This window comes from Meleagris gallopavo, chromosome 17, assembly GCF_905368555.1.
Source record: "Meleagris gallopavo chromosome 17, MGAL_WU_HG_1.1, whole genome shotgun sequence".
Classification (NCBI taxonomy): domain Eukaryota; kingdom Metazoa; phylum Chordata; class Aves; order Galliformes; family Phasianidae; genus Meleagris; species Meleagris gallopavo.
In genome coordinates this window covers 11,319,400-11,332,172 of record NC_139420.1, presented here as the reverse complement: position 1 = coordinate 11,332,172, position 12,773 = coordinate 11,319,400, and the positions used below count along the sequence as shown (strand labels likewise).

Genomic DNA, 12,773 nt, shown 5'->3' with positions numbered 1-12,773 from the left:
TCATGTCTCTCAGTGCTACATCTCCACACTGAACACCTCCACAGATGGTGACCCCACTATCCCTAGGGCAGCTGTACCACTGCTCCTGGGAAGGGAGAGTAGACAGAAGCAGGGTGGATTTGATGAAGAAAAAATATCAGAGGCACCATCTCACAGCAAGATGCATGCAGGCATTGGGGTTGGACACTCAGAGATCCATGCCCTGTTGCACATTTGCACCTGGGACAGCACTGGTTGCACATTGCTGTTTTGGCTTGCACTCGCAGCAAGGTGGGACCTATTGTAGAAGCTGCAGCGAAACCATCAGCTGAAGCTGGTGCTGGCTCTGGAGGGGACTGCCCCCACAGCACAGCAGTTGTGCCCTGGCTGAGCAAGAACAGATCTCGCTGGTTTACCCACAAGTATCCGGCTCTTTCAGAGAGAGAAGAGAGGAGAGAAAAGCCCATTCAGAGCCTTGCTCCAGTCCTAACCCAGATGGGGGAAAAAAATAAAACAAAAATCAATAGCTTCATTTTACGAGTATTTCCTGCCCGTTCCTTGAAGCTGCCTTGTGTGCAGGCAGCAGCGGGGTCTCTCAGAGACCTTGGCCCCATCCCCGGGGTGAGCTGCCCACGCAGGATGATCCTGGCCTGGAGACCCGTGCCAGCCTCCAGGCAGCGCTTCCAATGTGCTCAAAACCTGCACACTTGGATTGGAGCAGGATTTTGGGAAGGGACCTTGGGTTTTTTCTGAGGTTCTGAAAGTAAAATGACTGCTTAAAAAAAGGCAGAGGAATCCTGTCCTCCCCCAGCCGTGCAGATGCTGTCTCACCTCAGAAGGAGCATCTGGCTGTTTGGGAAAATGAGAGGCACCACTGTTTTCTTTTGACTAATTTGATGATGTTGCAGTGCTCAGAGTGATGAAGCAGAAAGGAAGTTGCTGAGAACAGCCCTTTGAGAAACATCTCCAAAGCTTTTCCAAAAAGGAAGGGAAAAAAATATAAATATATGAGCAAAAAAAAAAAAGAAGAAGTTTGTCACTCGGCTCCTTTGAATTTGCTTGGCAGTAAGCTCTCTGATTTCCCAGGCAGAGATGAGAGGCACAACTGGCTGCTGCCATCCCCAGGAGCCAATTTGGATGAGGCAGCGGGGATGGCCGCACACTGGGGGCTGGGATGCTATTGAGACATGGCTCCATCCAAGCTGAGGTGCCAAGAGTTTGGGGCCCATGTGGGACGGTCACCCACACAAAAGGGAAAGGACCACGGCCCCACTCGTTACAAGAGCAGTTCTCAGGGTCAAGGCACCCAGTGCAGGAACTGAGATGAGTGGAGCAGAGCTTCAGAGAGGCTGTGTTATGCCATAGGAGGATGCTAAATGGGGTTGAATGGGTGCTGGCAGATAAGGACCTGGGAAGAGATTGCGATGCCCCAGTTGATCCCAGCATCATTCAAGCCAATGTCAGGCATGACCCACAGCTGTCCTTGTTCCCTTCCAGCCATGCTCAAAGGGCATCCAGAAAAGCTCAGCCTCAGTGCCTTATCTGCAGCCATGTGCAAGGTACCAAGAGCCCCCCTGGGTGAGCCCAGTGCAGTCGGCGTGGTGAGGAGGAAGGGTTTGCAGAGGAGCAAGGGGAGGAAGGGGAGGGCTGCTCGCTGCCAAGGCTTTGAGCTTCACCATGTCACAGAATGCAATCGACACGATAGTCCCAGGGAACCTTTCATTTCAGAGGTTTTAAAGTTTTGTGTCCAAGTGCAGAATAATGAAGACATCAGAAATGCAAATGAAATGTTTTGAGCAACACAAAGAGATTTTGGCGGCAGCGAGGGAGGTGGGAGGAAGAGAATTTTCTCGTATAGAACTGCAAAATTACGGGGTTTATTCCAATGCAGGATGGAGCCTGAAACCCTTCGTAAACAGAATCCCTGCTCCCAGCACTCTGCTCCCTCCCAGGCCTCCACACTGCCATTTCCATCGTGCCACTTGTGTTAGGAAGCTGACCTGAGCAGAAAAATAAATCATGGCAACTCGGCGGGGTGGAGAGGGAGGAAAGATGGGACATGACAATCTCCCCAGAGCTCAGAGGGAAAACAGACCTAGGTTCGCTGGCAGGGAGTGAATCAAACTCTATTTTTATTTTCTAGCCCACGGTGAGCCTCGTGGCAGAAATGCCAGCTCTCATCATACCTTGCTCCCCACTTCCACTCTGATTTATGACCGACCTTAAGGCGGACAGCTCCAGCCACGGAGCGGACGGTCAGCCTTGGCTCATCCCATGAACATACACCATGTCCATGGGGGCACCTCAAAATGGGCAAGGAGCTAAGGATGGGTCTCTGCAGGAGCATAGACCCTGACTGCAGGGGTTGAGGATGAAATGATTTTTTTTTTTTGCTATGCAAACTTCCCATCTTTCTTACAAGAAGCAATGCTGAGATCCCACAGCATCAGGTGTAATTTGCATTGCTTTCAGCTAAGCCCACCTTGAGCAGGAAACATTCTGCTGCTCACAGATAACCTCAGCCTCATGTTGCCCCTCCGTGCCCTGGGAAAGCTGTCAGACCTCAGCAGCCCGAGTGGCTCTGACAAACGCTGCGGGCAGTGAAGGTCAGCACCAGGCAAAGATGGAGACGGAGCAGGGTGGGGCCCGGGACCTGAATTGATGGCCAAGGGGTCTGGGCTGTGGGTCTGGAGGTCAACCTTGGGCAAGGGTTTGCACTATCCTGATAATTAGTTAGAGCCCTATTGCTGTTTTGATTAATGTCAGCTTCGCGCATTCCCCCCAGCCTGGAGAAACCCCTGCCCACAGTACCATCAATCCATCAAGGCTTGCTTAGTTTTGGGCATTTCTTTGGCATCGACCAACACATCTTTCCACTCTCCATCAGTCCCTGACCTTTCTGCACATCATCTCCAGAACAAGAAAACTCTCCCTGCAGAAGCCCTGCCCAGTGCCAAGCTCTGAGACCGAGCAGAGGAGGGGACCCATCTGCAGTGGTGGTGCGGACTGCCCTTTCCCTGCAGCACAGGGAACAACCAACAAATCCCCCCAGCACATCCTCCTCCTCCAGCTTCTCCTGTCCTGCTGCAGGAGCAGGGCTGCAACTTCTCATCAGGCGGAAGATTGAAGGCTAATTTCGATTGAAAAGTGGATTTTCAACTCCAAGCCACTTATATAGATTTTTAAAGGGTATTGGAAAGTGAAGGAATTGAGCTTTGAAGTACCCATTTAGTTAATATTTTTGTTGGTTGAGGTCCTTCAATTTCAGTGAATTTATAGTGCTTCAGTTTAATCTCTTTGAGAGTAGAAGAGATTCCTCAAAGAAAAAAAAATAAAAAAACACATTGTTCGTTTCCCTCAACCAGAGCAGAATTCCTTGGTGGAGATATGGCTGCTGGGCTGGGGACAAGGGGACATGGGGACAGGGCTGGGAGCTGGGGCTGCTCCATGCCCCCAGGGCTTTGCTGCGACACCGCAGCTGTCCCAGCAAAGAAATGCTCTTGGAGCACTCTGATGTGCCCGGGGACTTGGGTCTTTACATCACCCATCAAATCAGCACAACATGCTATTTATTTCCTAAGCCTCCCCGGCTCCCGCATCTCCCTTTCTTCTGCCACCTGCTCCAAATTTTCCGTCCTTTTCATCTATCCCTCACAATAGCTTCCCCTCTTTCCCTGCGTCCCATTCCCATCCCGCTGCGTTGTATGATGATTTTGGGAGCCATCCACCAGCACCTCCACCACCAAACATCAGCGCATTGCACCCAAGGTAAAAAATGTATGCAGGGACCTACCAGTCCACCTGGACTTCTATATCCCTTGTCTCTACCTTGCAGGGCACATCTCCACCGCCGTCCTTACTGCTGCTCTTCAGGAGGTCCAGGACAGGCTCAATCTCCTTGAGAAGCTCGTTGTCTTCCACTCCGCCATTGAGACAGAGGTGGCTGCAGGCGCTATCCTTCCCCTTGTTGCCATCCTGCCCTTTGGGGCCGGTGACCAACCCGTTGACATGGACCACAGGCTCCGCATCCCGCCCCGTCTCCCTGGTCCAGAGAGAACCCATGGCTGCAGGCAGCTCCTGGCCGCGGAGGTTGGGGTTGGACAACTCAACAGCTCTGGGTGCAGGGCAGAGGGGCCGGGTGACACGGATGGTTTTGGGTGTCCCGTCGCCTGCAAAGGTGGTCTCCAGGTGAGTGGTGAAGCCCTCAGGGCCACGCAGGATGAGCACCACGTAGGTCTCGGAGGCAATGCTCCTCAGGATCTCCAGTGCGCTCTCGTAGCTGGTGTCCACCAAGGGCCGCCCATTGACAGCTAAAATAATGTCCCCAGCCTGCACGAGGCCGCTCTGCTCAGCAGCTCCTCCCCGGATCAGGTCGGAGACGATGACGGGCGGCTTGCTGACGCGCTCCTTCACCAGGAAGCCCAGGCCCCCCACCTTGCGCTTGAACAGCCTCACCGAGATGACGTTGGGCTGCAGCTGCTGCACGCTGAAGGCGTTCTCCTCCATGGCAGCCACCTGCAGGCTGGGAGCTGGATGCTGAGAACCGGGGCACGATGGGGCTTTGAGCACCTCCTCTCACTGCAGCACACCTCGGGGCTCTGTCTGCAGCATCCTTGCAGCAGGTGTCAGCAGGGTGAGGGGCAGTGGGGGCATAGCTCAGCAAGCATCAGGCAGCAGTTCAGTGCCAGGTCCTGCAGAGCATCCCGTGAGCTACTCAGGCTGCAGGTGGGCCAACAGCTGCTTTATCTAGGGGAGAAGACAACAAAGAGGGAGGAAGAAGTGACATGGGGTAGATAGAAAGTGCCACAGACACCCACATGGAGCAGCCCAGCCCTGCAGGTATCAGCCACCAGGCTGCAGCCTCTCACAGTCCCATGTTCGCTTTCCCTCACTCTCCTGCAGAGCAATCCTCACTTTCTGCTCAGGAGGGGATGGAAATGTGGAGCAGGGAACTGGAAGAGCTGCAGGACAGCCCTACTCACACCTTGTCCTCTCTTATCCAGGAGCAGAAATTCCTGAACACGCCGTGCAAAGCAGAGCAGTGTGGAGCTCCACAGGGTTCTGCTAGAGATCCACCAATGTTTTGCTGAGCATCTCCAACCCGATGCATGAGATGGGTCAGGGGGAGTGGGATCCACACCCCTGCCCAGGGCACAACCTGGCCCATAGGTACCTTCCCACTGAGCCATTTCAATGCATCAGGAGGGAGGGCAGCAGCCAGTAGCAAAGTGAGGTGGTAGGAAAGGACAGTCAGCTCCTCTCACCCAGGCTCTCACTGAGCTATTTGCACTGACAGGCGTTTTTAAACCTGCCTGATGGGAACACAGCTCAGCTCCTCCTCTCCCCATACTCTATAGCACTGAGGTGCAAAGTGGGGCTCCCCCGAGCCCAACAACTCCCTACAAGCTGTCTGCACTGGTGGCAAGCCAACCCCAACTCCAACTCCTGGGGGCCCTGTGCATCTGGGCATGAATGCATAGTGCCCACGGGTCATTGGTTGCCAATGGGGCTGTGTGCTCACACTGCTAACGGCAGCTCCCAAACCCACTCTGTGTTCCTCTGTCATTTCTGAGGTGCCCTGGAGATGTTTCTCTCCAGAGCTGTGCTGTGGCATTTAGCAGCCAGCTGAGTTGCAAATGGTGTTGCTTGCTAAACCTGAATTTTGGGGAAGAAATGGAGGGCACTAGGTCTGCAAAATGAATGCACTGATGTGGCAGAATCCTCCTGATCCCCCTGAGGCACCACAATGGGGATGTTTGCACCTTCAGCATCACCAGCTGTACCCAAAGGACCAACTCCTTCCTTCTCCATCCCATCTCCACATCCCCAGCCCCACATCTCCAGCACTGAGGAGGTTATCAGGACCCCAAATCCCACGCAAGCCTGAGCCATGCAGGATTCATTTCCAACACGATGTAGGAACAAATGGTTCTGAGAGCTGCGTGAGCAGCACTCAATGCAGGGCCATCAGCCTCCCTGCCATGGGGTCAGCCCCAGTGTTTGCTCTGCGTTAGTCACCGCTGCAACAGTGCGTATAGACCCCATGCAATATGCTCACAACGAGCCCAGCACTGCATTCACTGCCCCTTCTACAAGCATAAATCCCCACGGCCCCAGAACACGCTGCCCTCTGTGCTCAGTGCTGCGTTTCTACCATGGGGCATGATTTAGATGAGCCCCAGAGCACCGACTCCATGCGATGTCTCAGGGAGATGCTGTGCTGGCGGTGTGGGTTGTCAGGCTTGGCGCTGCCTCCAAGCACCATTAGCAGCCTGATTTATGCAGGCAGCAGCAGCAGCAGGTGTGTCAGGTCGGGTGTTCAGAGCTGCCGTCTCAGTCCTTCAGATCAGCGCAGTGACTGGTGTCACTGAGCTCTACTTGCACGGAAATGTATTTCAGCCTGGAGGGGGCTGGTGCTGTGTGCCCCCAGTGCATTACACATCCCCAGCTGGGCTGTCCGACTCTGCCTCAGTTTCCCTCAACTTCTGAAGCATAAACCAGAGGAAGCCAACTTGAATTCCCAGAACGCAGCAAGCGCTGCAGAGCTGCAAGCTTTCAGAATCTCATTGCAGTATTACCGAAGCATTAACTCCCTCCAGTCTCAACATCCACCTGTGCAGCTGTGCCTCATTTTGTGGGCATTAACCAGTGCAAGAATAGGTGCAGCACATGTACCCCTATGGCAGGTGTACAGGCATGGTGTAGCTTCAAGGGCAGTTGCGTAAGGAACAAATCATGGAATCATTAAGGTAGGAAAAGACCTCCTGGATCCCCAAGTTCAACTCCAGCCCATCCCCACCGTGCTCACTGACAGTGTCTCTCAGTGACACATCTCCATGTTCCTTAAACACCTACAAGGATGGCAGACCCTACTATTCCCTGGGCAGCCTGAGCCACTGCATCACCACTTTTTTGGAGAAGAAATTGTTACTAATACCCAATCTGGCCCTCCCCTGGCACAGCTTGAAAACATCCTCTCTCATTCTATTGCCGCTACTTGGGAGTGTACCGACCTCTACCCCACCACAGCCTCCTTTCAGGAGTTCCAGAGAGCAATGAGGTCTCCTCTGAGCCTCCTCTTCTCCAGACTGAGCCATCCCAGCTCCCTCATCTGCTCCCCATAAGACGTGTGCTCCAGACCCTGCACAGCTGGGGTCCCTTCACTGGACACGCTTCAGGGCCTCACAAGTCTTATGCAAGCCAACAGAGAAAAGCATTCCGAACCCCCAGATAACATTTCAAGCAACAAACTCCAGCACATGCCTTAATTGGTGATTTGATTTAAAAAGCAAAGGAGAGGGGAAATAAATCTCCTTCCCTAAGCACAGTCCATTGCCCATCACAGCCACAACCTGCGGGCTGGGCAGAGCCGCATGGACCCAGAGCCTCTGGCGTGGGCACCCTGCATGCCCCTGCCCTCATAATGCAATTTCAAGTCTTGTCTCTCGTAAATCATCACTGCGGTAATGGCTCACATTTCTACGTGCCAGCTTTAAATGGACACCATTGTCTTATTTAATTAGTTTTCGTGGGATTTATGCCGCTCAACGCAGAACCCCAGGGCTGATGGATTTATGCCCGTTTAATTTTTACAACCCGTGGAGCGTCAGTGACTCTGATGAGGAGCAATGGGATGCAACATATGCACAGTTACTGTAAACCGGCATGTTTGTGCATCTGAAAATGGAGCATTAAAGTGATTCACTAGCAGGCAGCTCGCTCATGCCAGCCCTTCTGCGTGCTCAGACCACGCCGTACCTGTGTGTGCGGCCCTTCCATCCACCTCCCTTCAGCCCTTCTGATGTCTGCATGCAGCTGCTGCTGAGCTCCACACCCCTGTCCTCCATCCCATCCCTACTGCTGGGACCTGGGGCACTGCATCTGCCGCACCTTTCTGACAAACCCAATTTACACCAGGTGTGAATTGAATCATGGAATTGTTTCGCTGCTCATACGACAACCCCATGGCAGCACCCAGCTGCAGGGCTTTGTTTTAGGGAAGGCAAATTTTTATGCATTTGCTTATCACCACAGATCTGAGCTGAAGCCCCCAGCCTTTGGGCAGCCCCAAATCCTTTTGACCTGCATATTTACACAACCACTACCTTTGGTGTCCACCCAAACCATCTCTTTTTAGCGAATTAAACAACCAAAGGAAGCCTGCTCCAGTCTGTGCATCCCATGTTCTCCATGCCCCTGTCACCTCAGTACTGCCAAAACATCACCATGACCTATCAAAGCCCTCACCGTGATTTACCTGCACCCTGCCCCACCTGCTGCCCCACACTGGGCAAGCTGCAAGGTGATCGGTTCCATTGTTGCCAAGACAACTCTGTTGACAAAATCCCTTTTTTTTTTTTTTTTTGGCTGACAGAAACCCGGCTTTGTTTTAATTTGGAGTTCAAGGCTGAACATATTTCCGTAGCACGGCTGCCGTTTCTATTTTACTGTTTCGTACAATATTTTCTCAGCGCCTGCGGTGTGCACTGAAACAGAGTTTAGATAAAACCGTCAGTTCCGCCACTAACCCTGTCGCAAACTGATGTTCCTATTAGGGCTCGGCCCATCTGCAAAGTATAAATTTCGCTGCGATCAATTTGCCAAGAGGGTTGGAGTTACACCAGTGACTCCAATGTGACAAATGAGAGCTGTGTTAACACAACAACGCTTTGTCCTAAATGACAAAATAGGTAGATGGGAAATAAATGAGAAAATGCCGCGTGATGGATGGCACTGAAACCCAGTCCCAGCACGAGAGAGGAATTGTGGCTCTATTTGGGATAAAAGAAAAAGAGAATCTGAAATTGCAGCAGGTTGGCTCGGGCTACAACTCCTGAGCCATCAGCATCGATGGGGCCACTGCTGGGAGTGAAGCTCCTGGCGCAGTGCTCCGATAGGGTTGGTCACCCTTCCAGGACACTGAGTGGGAACTCACCTCATTGTCACCACCTTGCACCAAGACTGCTTTGTGCCACTATTTACAACCCTCTGGAAAATATTGGGCTCTGAGCTCCTGGTTGCACCATCCCTTGGGTTTTCCATCAGCACGTGTTGCCATAGCACCGACAGCAGCAGCAGTGCTCTCCTGGGACCCATCCCTTGTCCCGCAGAGGGCTTTGGCTCTGATTTGAGCATGATTGGAGTGGGGGGATGTAGACTTTTCAGCTTCCAGCATTGTGCTGTGGGTGCTGCCCCAATGCTCATCTCCCCTACCTCACAACCCTGTGCTGCTTTTGGCTGAAGCACCCCAATGGGACCAGTGCCCTCGGCTGAGCCACAGCTGGGTGGACTGAGGGATGAAGGGTGAGTTCTGCTCAGAAAACAGCCAGATTTTATGACTCTAACAGCAAGGATGGCCTGTGTGCTTTCAGCGTGTCTGAAAGCATAAGCCCGAAAGTCTGCAAAATGGGATTAAGACAAGCCTGCCCTAGAAGTGTACTGCGGGATCTCATAAAGCATTTCGGAATTGTCATGTAAAAGAGGGGCTATAGAAAGAGTTGTATTAGCATAAATACCTCCAGTTTTATCTACACACATGCAGCACTTGCAGGCTTCAATGCTTTGCATATGGATCAACATACCGATAGCATATGGGCTTCGCAGCCATATATCTGTACAGCAGGTTGCTGGTTCCCATGGCCATACCCAGAGCTCTGAGTGCTGCGGGTGGGTGCTGGTTTACCTCACATTGCAGCTGCCTTGCAGGGCTTGGGCTCTGGCATCACACAGCCCAGCGGGGCTCCTGTGGGAGAAGCAGATGGAAGCGAACGTGCTTTCATCCAGCTCCAGTCACAGACAGTGGCTTACAGCTCCTTCTCTCCTCGGGACACAATGTGTTTATTTTTGGATACGTACAAGAGATCAGATCACGTCTATAGATTTCACTTAATACACAGATACAATCAGAGCAGCGGGAGCAGAGCAAGGGCTTTTCACTCTCATTTGTACTCTGTCAGAACCGGTCCCTTTCTATCGTGGTTGTCTTTCTTTAGTCAAAACTGATGGTATCAACAAGTATCAGACAATACCCTCGTTCCTCGGGAAAGGTAAATGCTAATCTATGCGCGCCGAGCTCACGTGACTTATGGGTTACTATATATAGTTGTTTTCAGGAGCTGATTTGGGCAATCTGGCAGATTTCCTGAGCCTTTTGTACAGACTCACTACAGAAACACAAAACACAAAATACACGAGGCAAGCAGCTGGGGGGCAAGGAGGGGAAGGGAGAAATAAAACCAGGAGGGTCACAACACCCCCAAGGGCCCCTGTCAGAACGCTCAGCCCCAGGCACAAGGCAGTGATGCCCCTGCCTAAGATGGCCTCTCTGGAGCTCACACTCAATCACTGGCAGTGGGAATGGGTGGAAAGCAAAGGGCGTGAGAGCTCAGAGCTGCTCACAGGGGAGTGTAACGCTGCTCCCGGCGCAGATGTCTCATTAGTGCAATATTGCCCCAAACCATGGCTGTGCCAGGAGAGGCTCTGCACCAGGTGTTTGTTTGCAAACACAGACACATTCAAAAGCTAGAGTGATAGGCTGCTGGTGGCATCGGTAAGAAAATATTCCGGGTGACATAAGCTGGAAGGAAACAGAGGAAGAAATTGCTGACACACAAAAAAACAAACTCTTCTAAAGAAGACTTCCCCACCGGAGACCTTTAGCTTGAAAGGAATAGCAAAGGTGTGCAGTTGGACATCTACAGCATAGTGTTATTCTGTACACCCCCACCACAAAACCTCCCCACAGCTCTCCATTCACGTCCTGTTCTACATCCTGAGCCCCAGCAGTGGGGGATGCAGAGGAGAGGGAGGCAGACAAGCAGCTGGCATGCACAGTAGTGGGCCCCCAGCCCTGCAATCCCACACACCTCCCAGCAGAAGGAAGGAGACACTTCCCCTCTATATCAGTGAGAGGCGGATCAGCTCCTCAGGGACTCAGCAGATAATTGTCAAGTTGCCTGCCAGAATTTCCTCATGACAGTCGTAACTTGAAAGCGTTGGAAGAAAATGTCTGCACCTGGGCTGTGGAGCTGAGCAGGGAAATGCCCTGCAGGGCTGGCACTGGGGAGTGATACCCACCAACACCCACTCCAGCACCAGGGGCTCCAGATGTGTGTGCACAGAGGTTCTTTTCTGTTTTGCCAGAAAAAACCTAAAGCTTTCCATCAAATGCTTTCCACTACCCCAGCTGCTATGTGCAAAGCAAGCCGAGAATGGGAGCGCAGGCAGGGCCAGTTGGGTTCAGCTCCTGTGCTCCCTACACCGCAGCTCCCAGCTGTGCTGCAGAGGAGACTATTGAGGTCCGCTGTGCCCAGGTGGGGGCAAACAAGAGACCAGGTTCAAGCTGTCCCTGTGGGGAGGCAGGAGCCAGCCTTGAGTCCCAGGGTTTTGATGTGGGGTTGCACCGGTGTACCCCTTCCCCAACCAGACCTCGCTCCCTCCCCACCCCACTGCCCTAGAGACGAAGGGGAACACGCGTGGGGCAGGAGGAGCAGCACTTCTTGTGGGGGAGGGGCTCGGGAGGGAATGAAGGTGCATCTCCAGCAGCCTCGAACCCCGCGCAGCTCCGGGGTGGGGGCACAGGGTGCGGTCGGGGCGCGCGTTCAGCACCCTGGACAGCTCCGGCAGCGCCCGCGGCCATCGGGGAGCCGCGCTGTGTCCGGATGGGACCCTGCGATCCCCCGGGAACCCACAGAGCTGCCCCTGGTCCCTGCGCATCTCCCCCCTCCCCTTCCCCTCAGGACCTGCAGCGTGCCGCCCGAGAACCTACATCCCACCCCGGGACCCCACGCACCCTCTGGGAATCAACACCCATCCCCCTTCCACCTCCCCCCCCTCGACCCAGACCTGCTGCTTCCCTACCCCAGCCGCTGCCGGACTAATTACATCCGCCCCCCCGCCCCTTCTTCGGGCAAATTGCCGCCCGTCCCGGGCACACTGCCCGCCTTTTCCAGCCAAATTGGCTCCCTGCCTTCCCCACGCACACCGTCCGCCTACTCCTGTTAAACTGCCCCTTTCCCCCCCCACGACCCCAGAAAACTGCCCCTACCCCTGCCCGTGCCTTCCCCCACCCCCAGCAAACCGCTATGCCGCCCGCCCCATGCAAACTTACTGCAAAGAGTTGCGGGGAAGGGAGACAAGATCTACGCTCTCCCTGCAGCTGCCTCAGCCCCCCAATCCCGGGGGCGTCACGGAAGTTTGCAGCGGACCCCGCCGGGGTAAGAGGGAGCGGGGTGGGGACATACCTATGGCTGCGGGGTGCTGCGGGGTTCCCGCATCGCAAAGTTTCCCGGGGAAGCAGTGTGGGATTGGGGGGTTTTCCCCTCCACACACACACATACCGTCCCATCACCTACCGTGCGGCGGAGCTGAGCCGTCCCTGTCCTCGTCCGTGCCCGGAGCATCGCTTCGCTCCCGGCAGCTGCGGAGGGACGAGCGCGGGGCTGTGCGGGGAGGGAGCGCTCCTCGCTGCGCCCCTTTATCCCAGCATCACCGAAACGAATCCGCTTTGACGTCCAACCCGGGTTTTTATGGGTGTGGAGCGAGCCGGTGCAGCCCTCATTAGGAGACACTCCGCTCTCCAAATCATACATCTTTTATATAACCTCATTTCCAGTCTGGCTTTCCCCCCCCCTCCCCTTACTGATGAGCATCACCCCCTCCTCAGCTTCCTTATCAATAAAAGAGCCGAGAGGCACCCCCCACCCCCTCCAGCCCCTGCTTGTTGCTGGAAAGCCCCACTCCTTGCCCTGCAGCCCTCCACAGCATACCCCAGGGCAGGGGGGCTCAGCCAGCTC

The 12,773-nt window shown here is 54.1% G+C and overlaps 1 protein-coding gene across 3 annotated transcripts in view; it reads right to left on the bottom strand.

Moving 5' to 3' along the window:
• The window catches only part of NOS1 (nitric oxide synthase 1), a 43,814-nt gene extending 31,243 nt beyond the window's left edge, over positions 1–12,571 (bottom strand). For all 3 annotated transcript variants that reach the window (XM_010720570.4, XM_085238447.1, XM_085238448.1), the window contains exons 1-2: positions 12,333–12,571; positions 3,773–4,725 (exon numbers count right to left, since the gene is read on the bottom strand). In XM_010720570.4, coding sequence (XP_010718872.2) covers positions 3,773–4,485 — 713 coding nt within the window. In that variant the 5' untranslated portion in view covers positions 4,486–4,725; positions 12,333–12,571. The remainder of the gene's footprint in view (positions 1–3,772; positions 4,726–12,332) is intronic.
• Between the last annotated feature and the right edge of the window lie 202 nt (positions 12,572–12,773).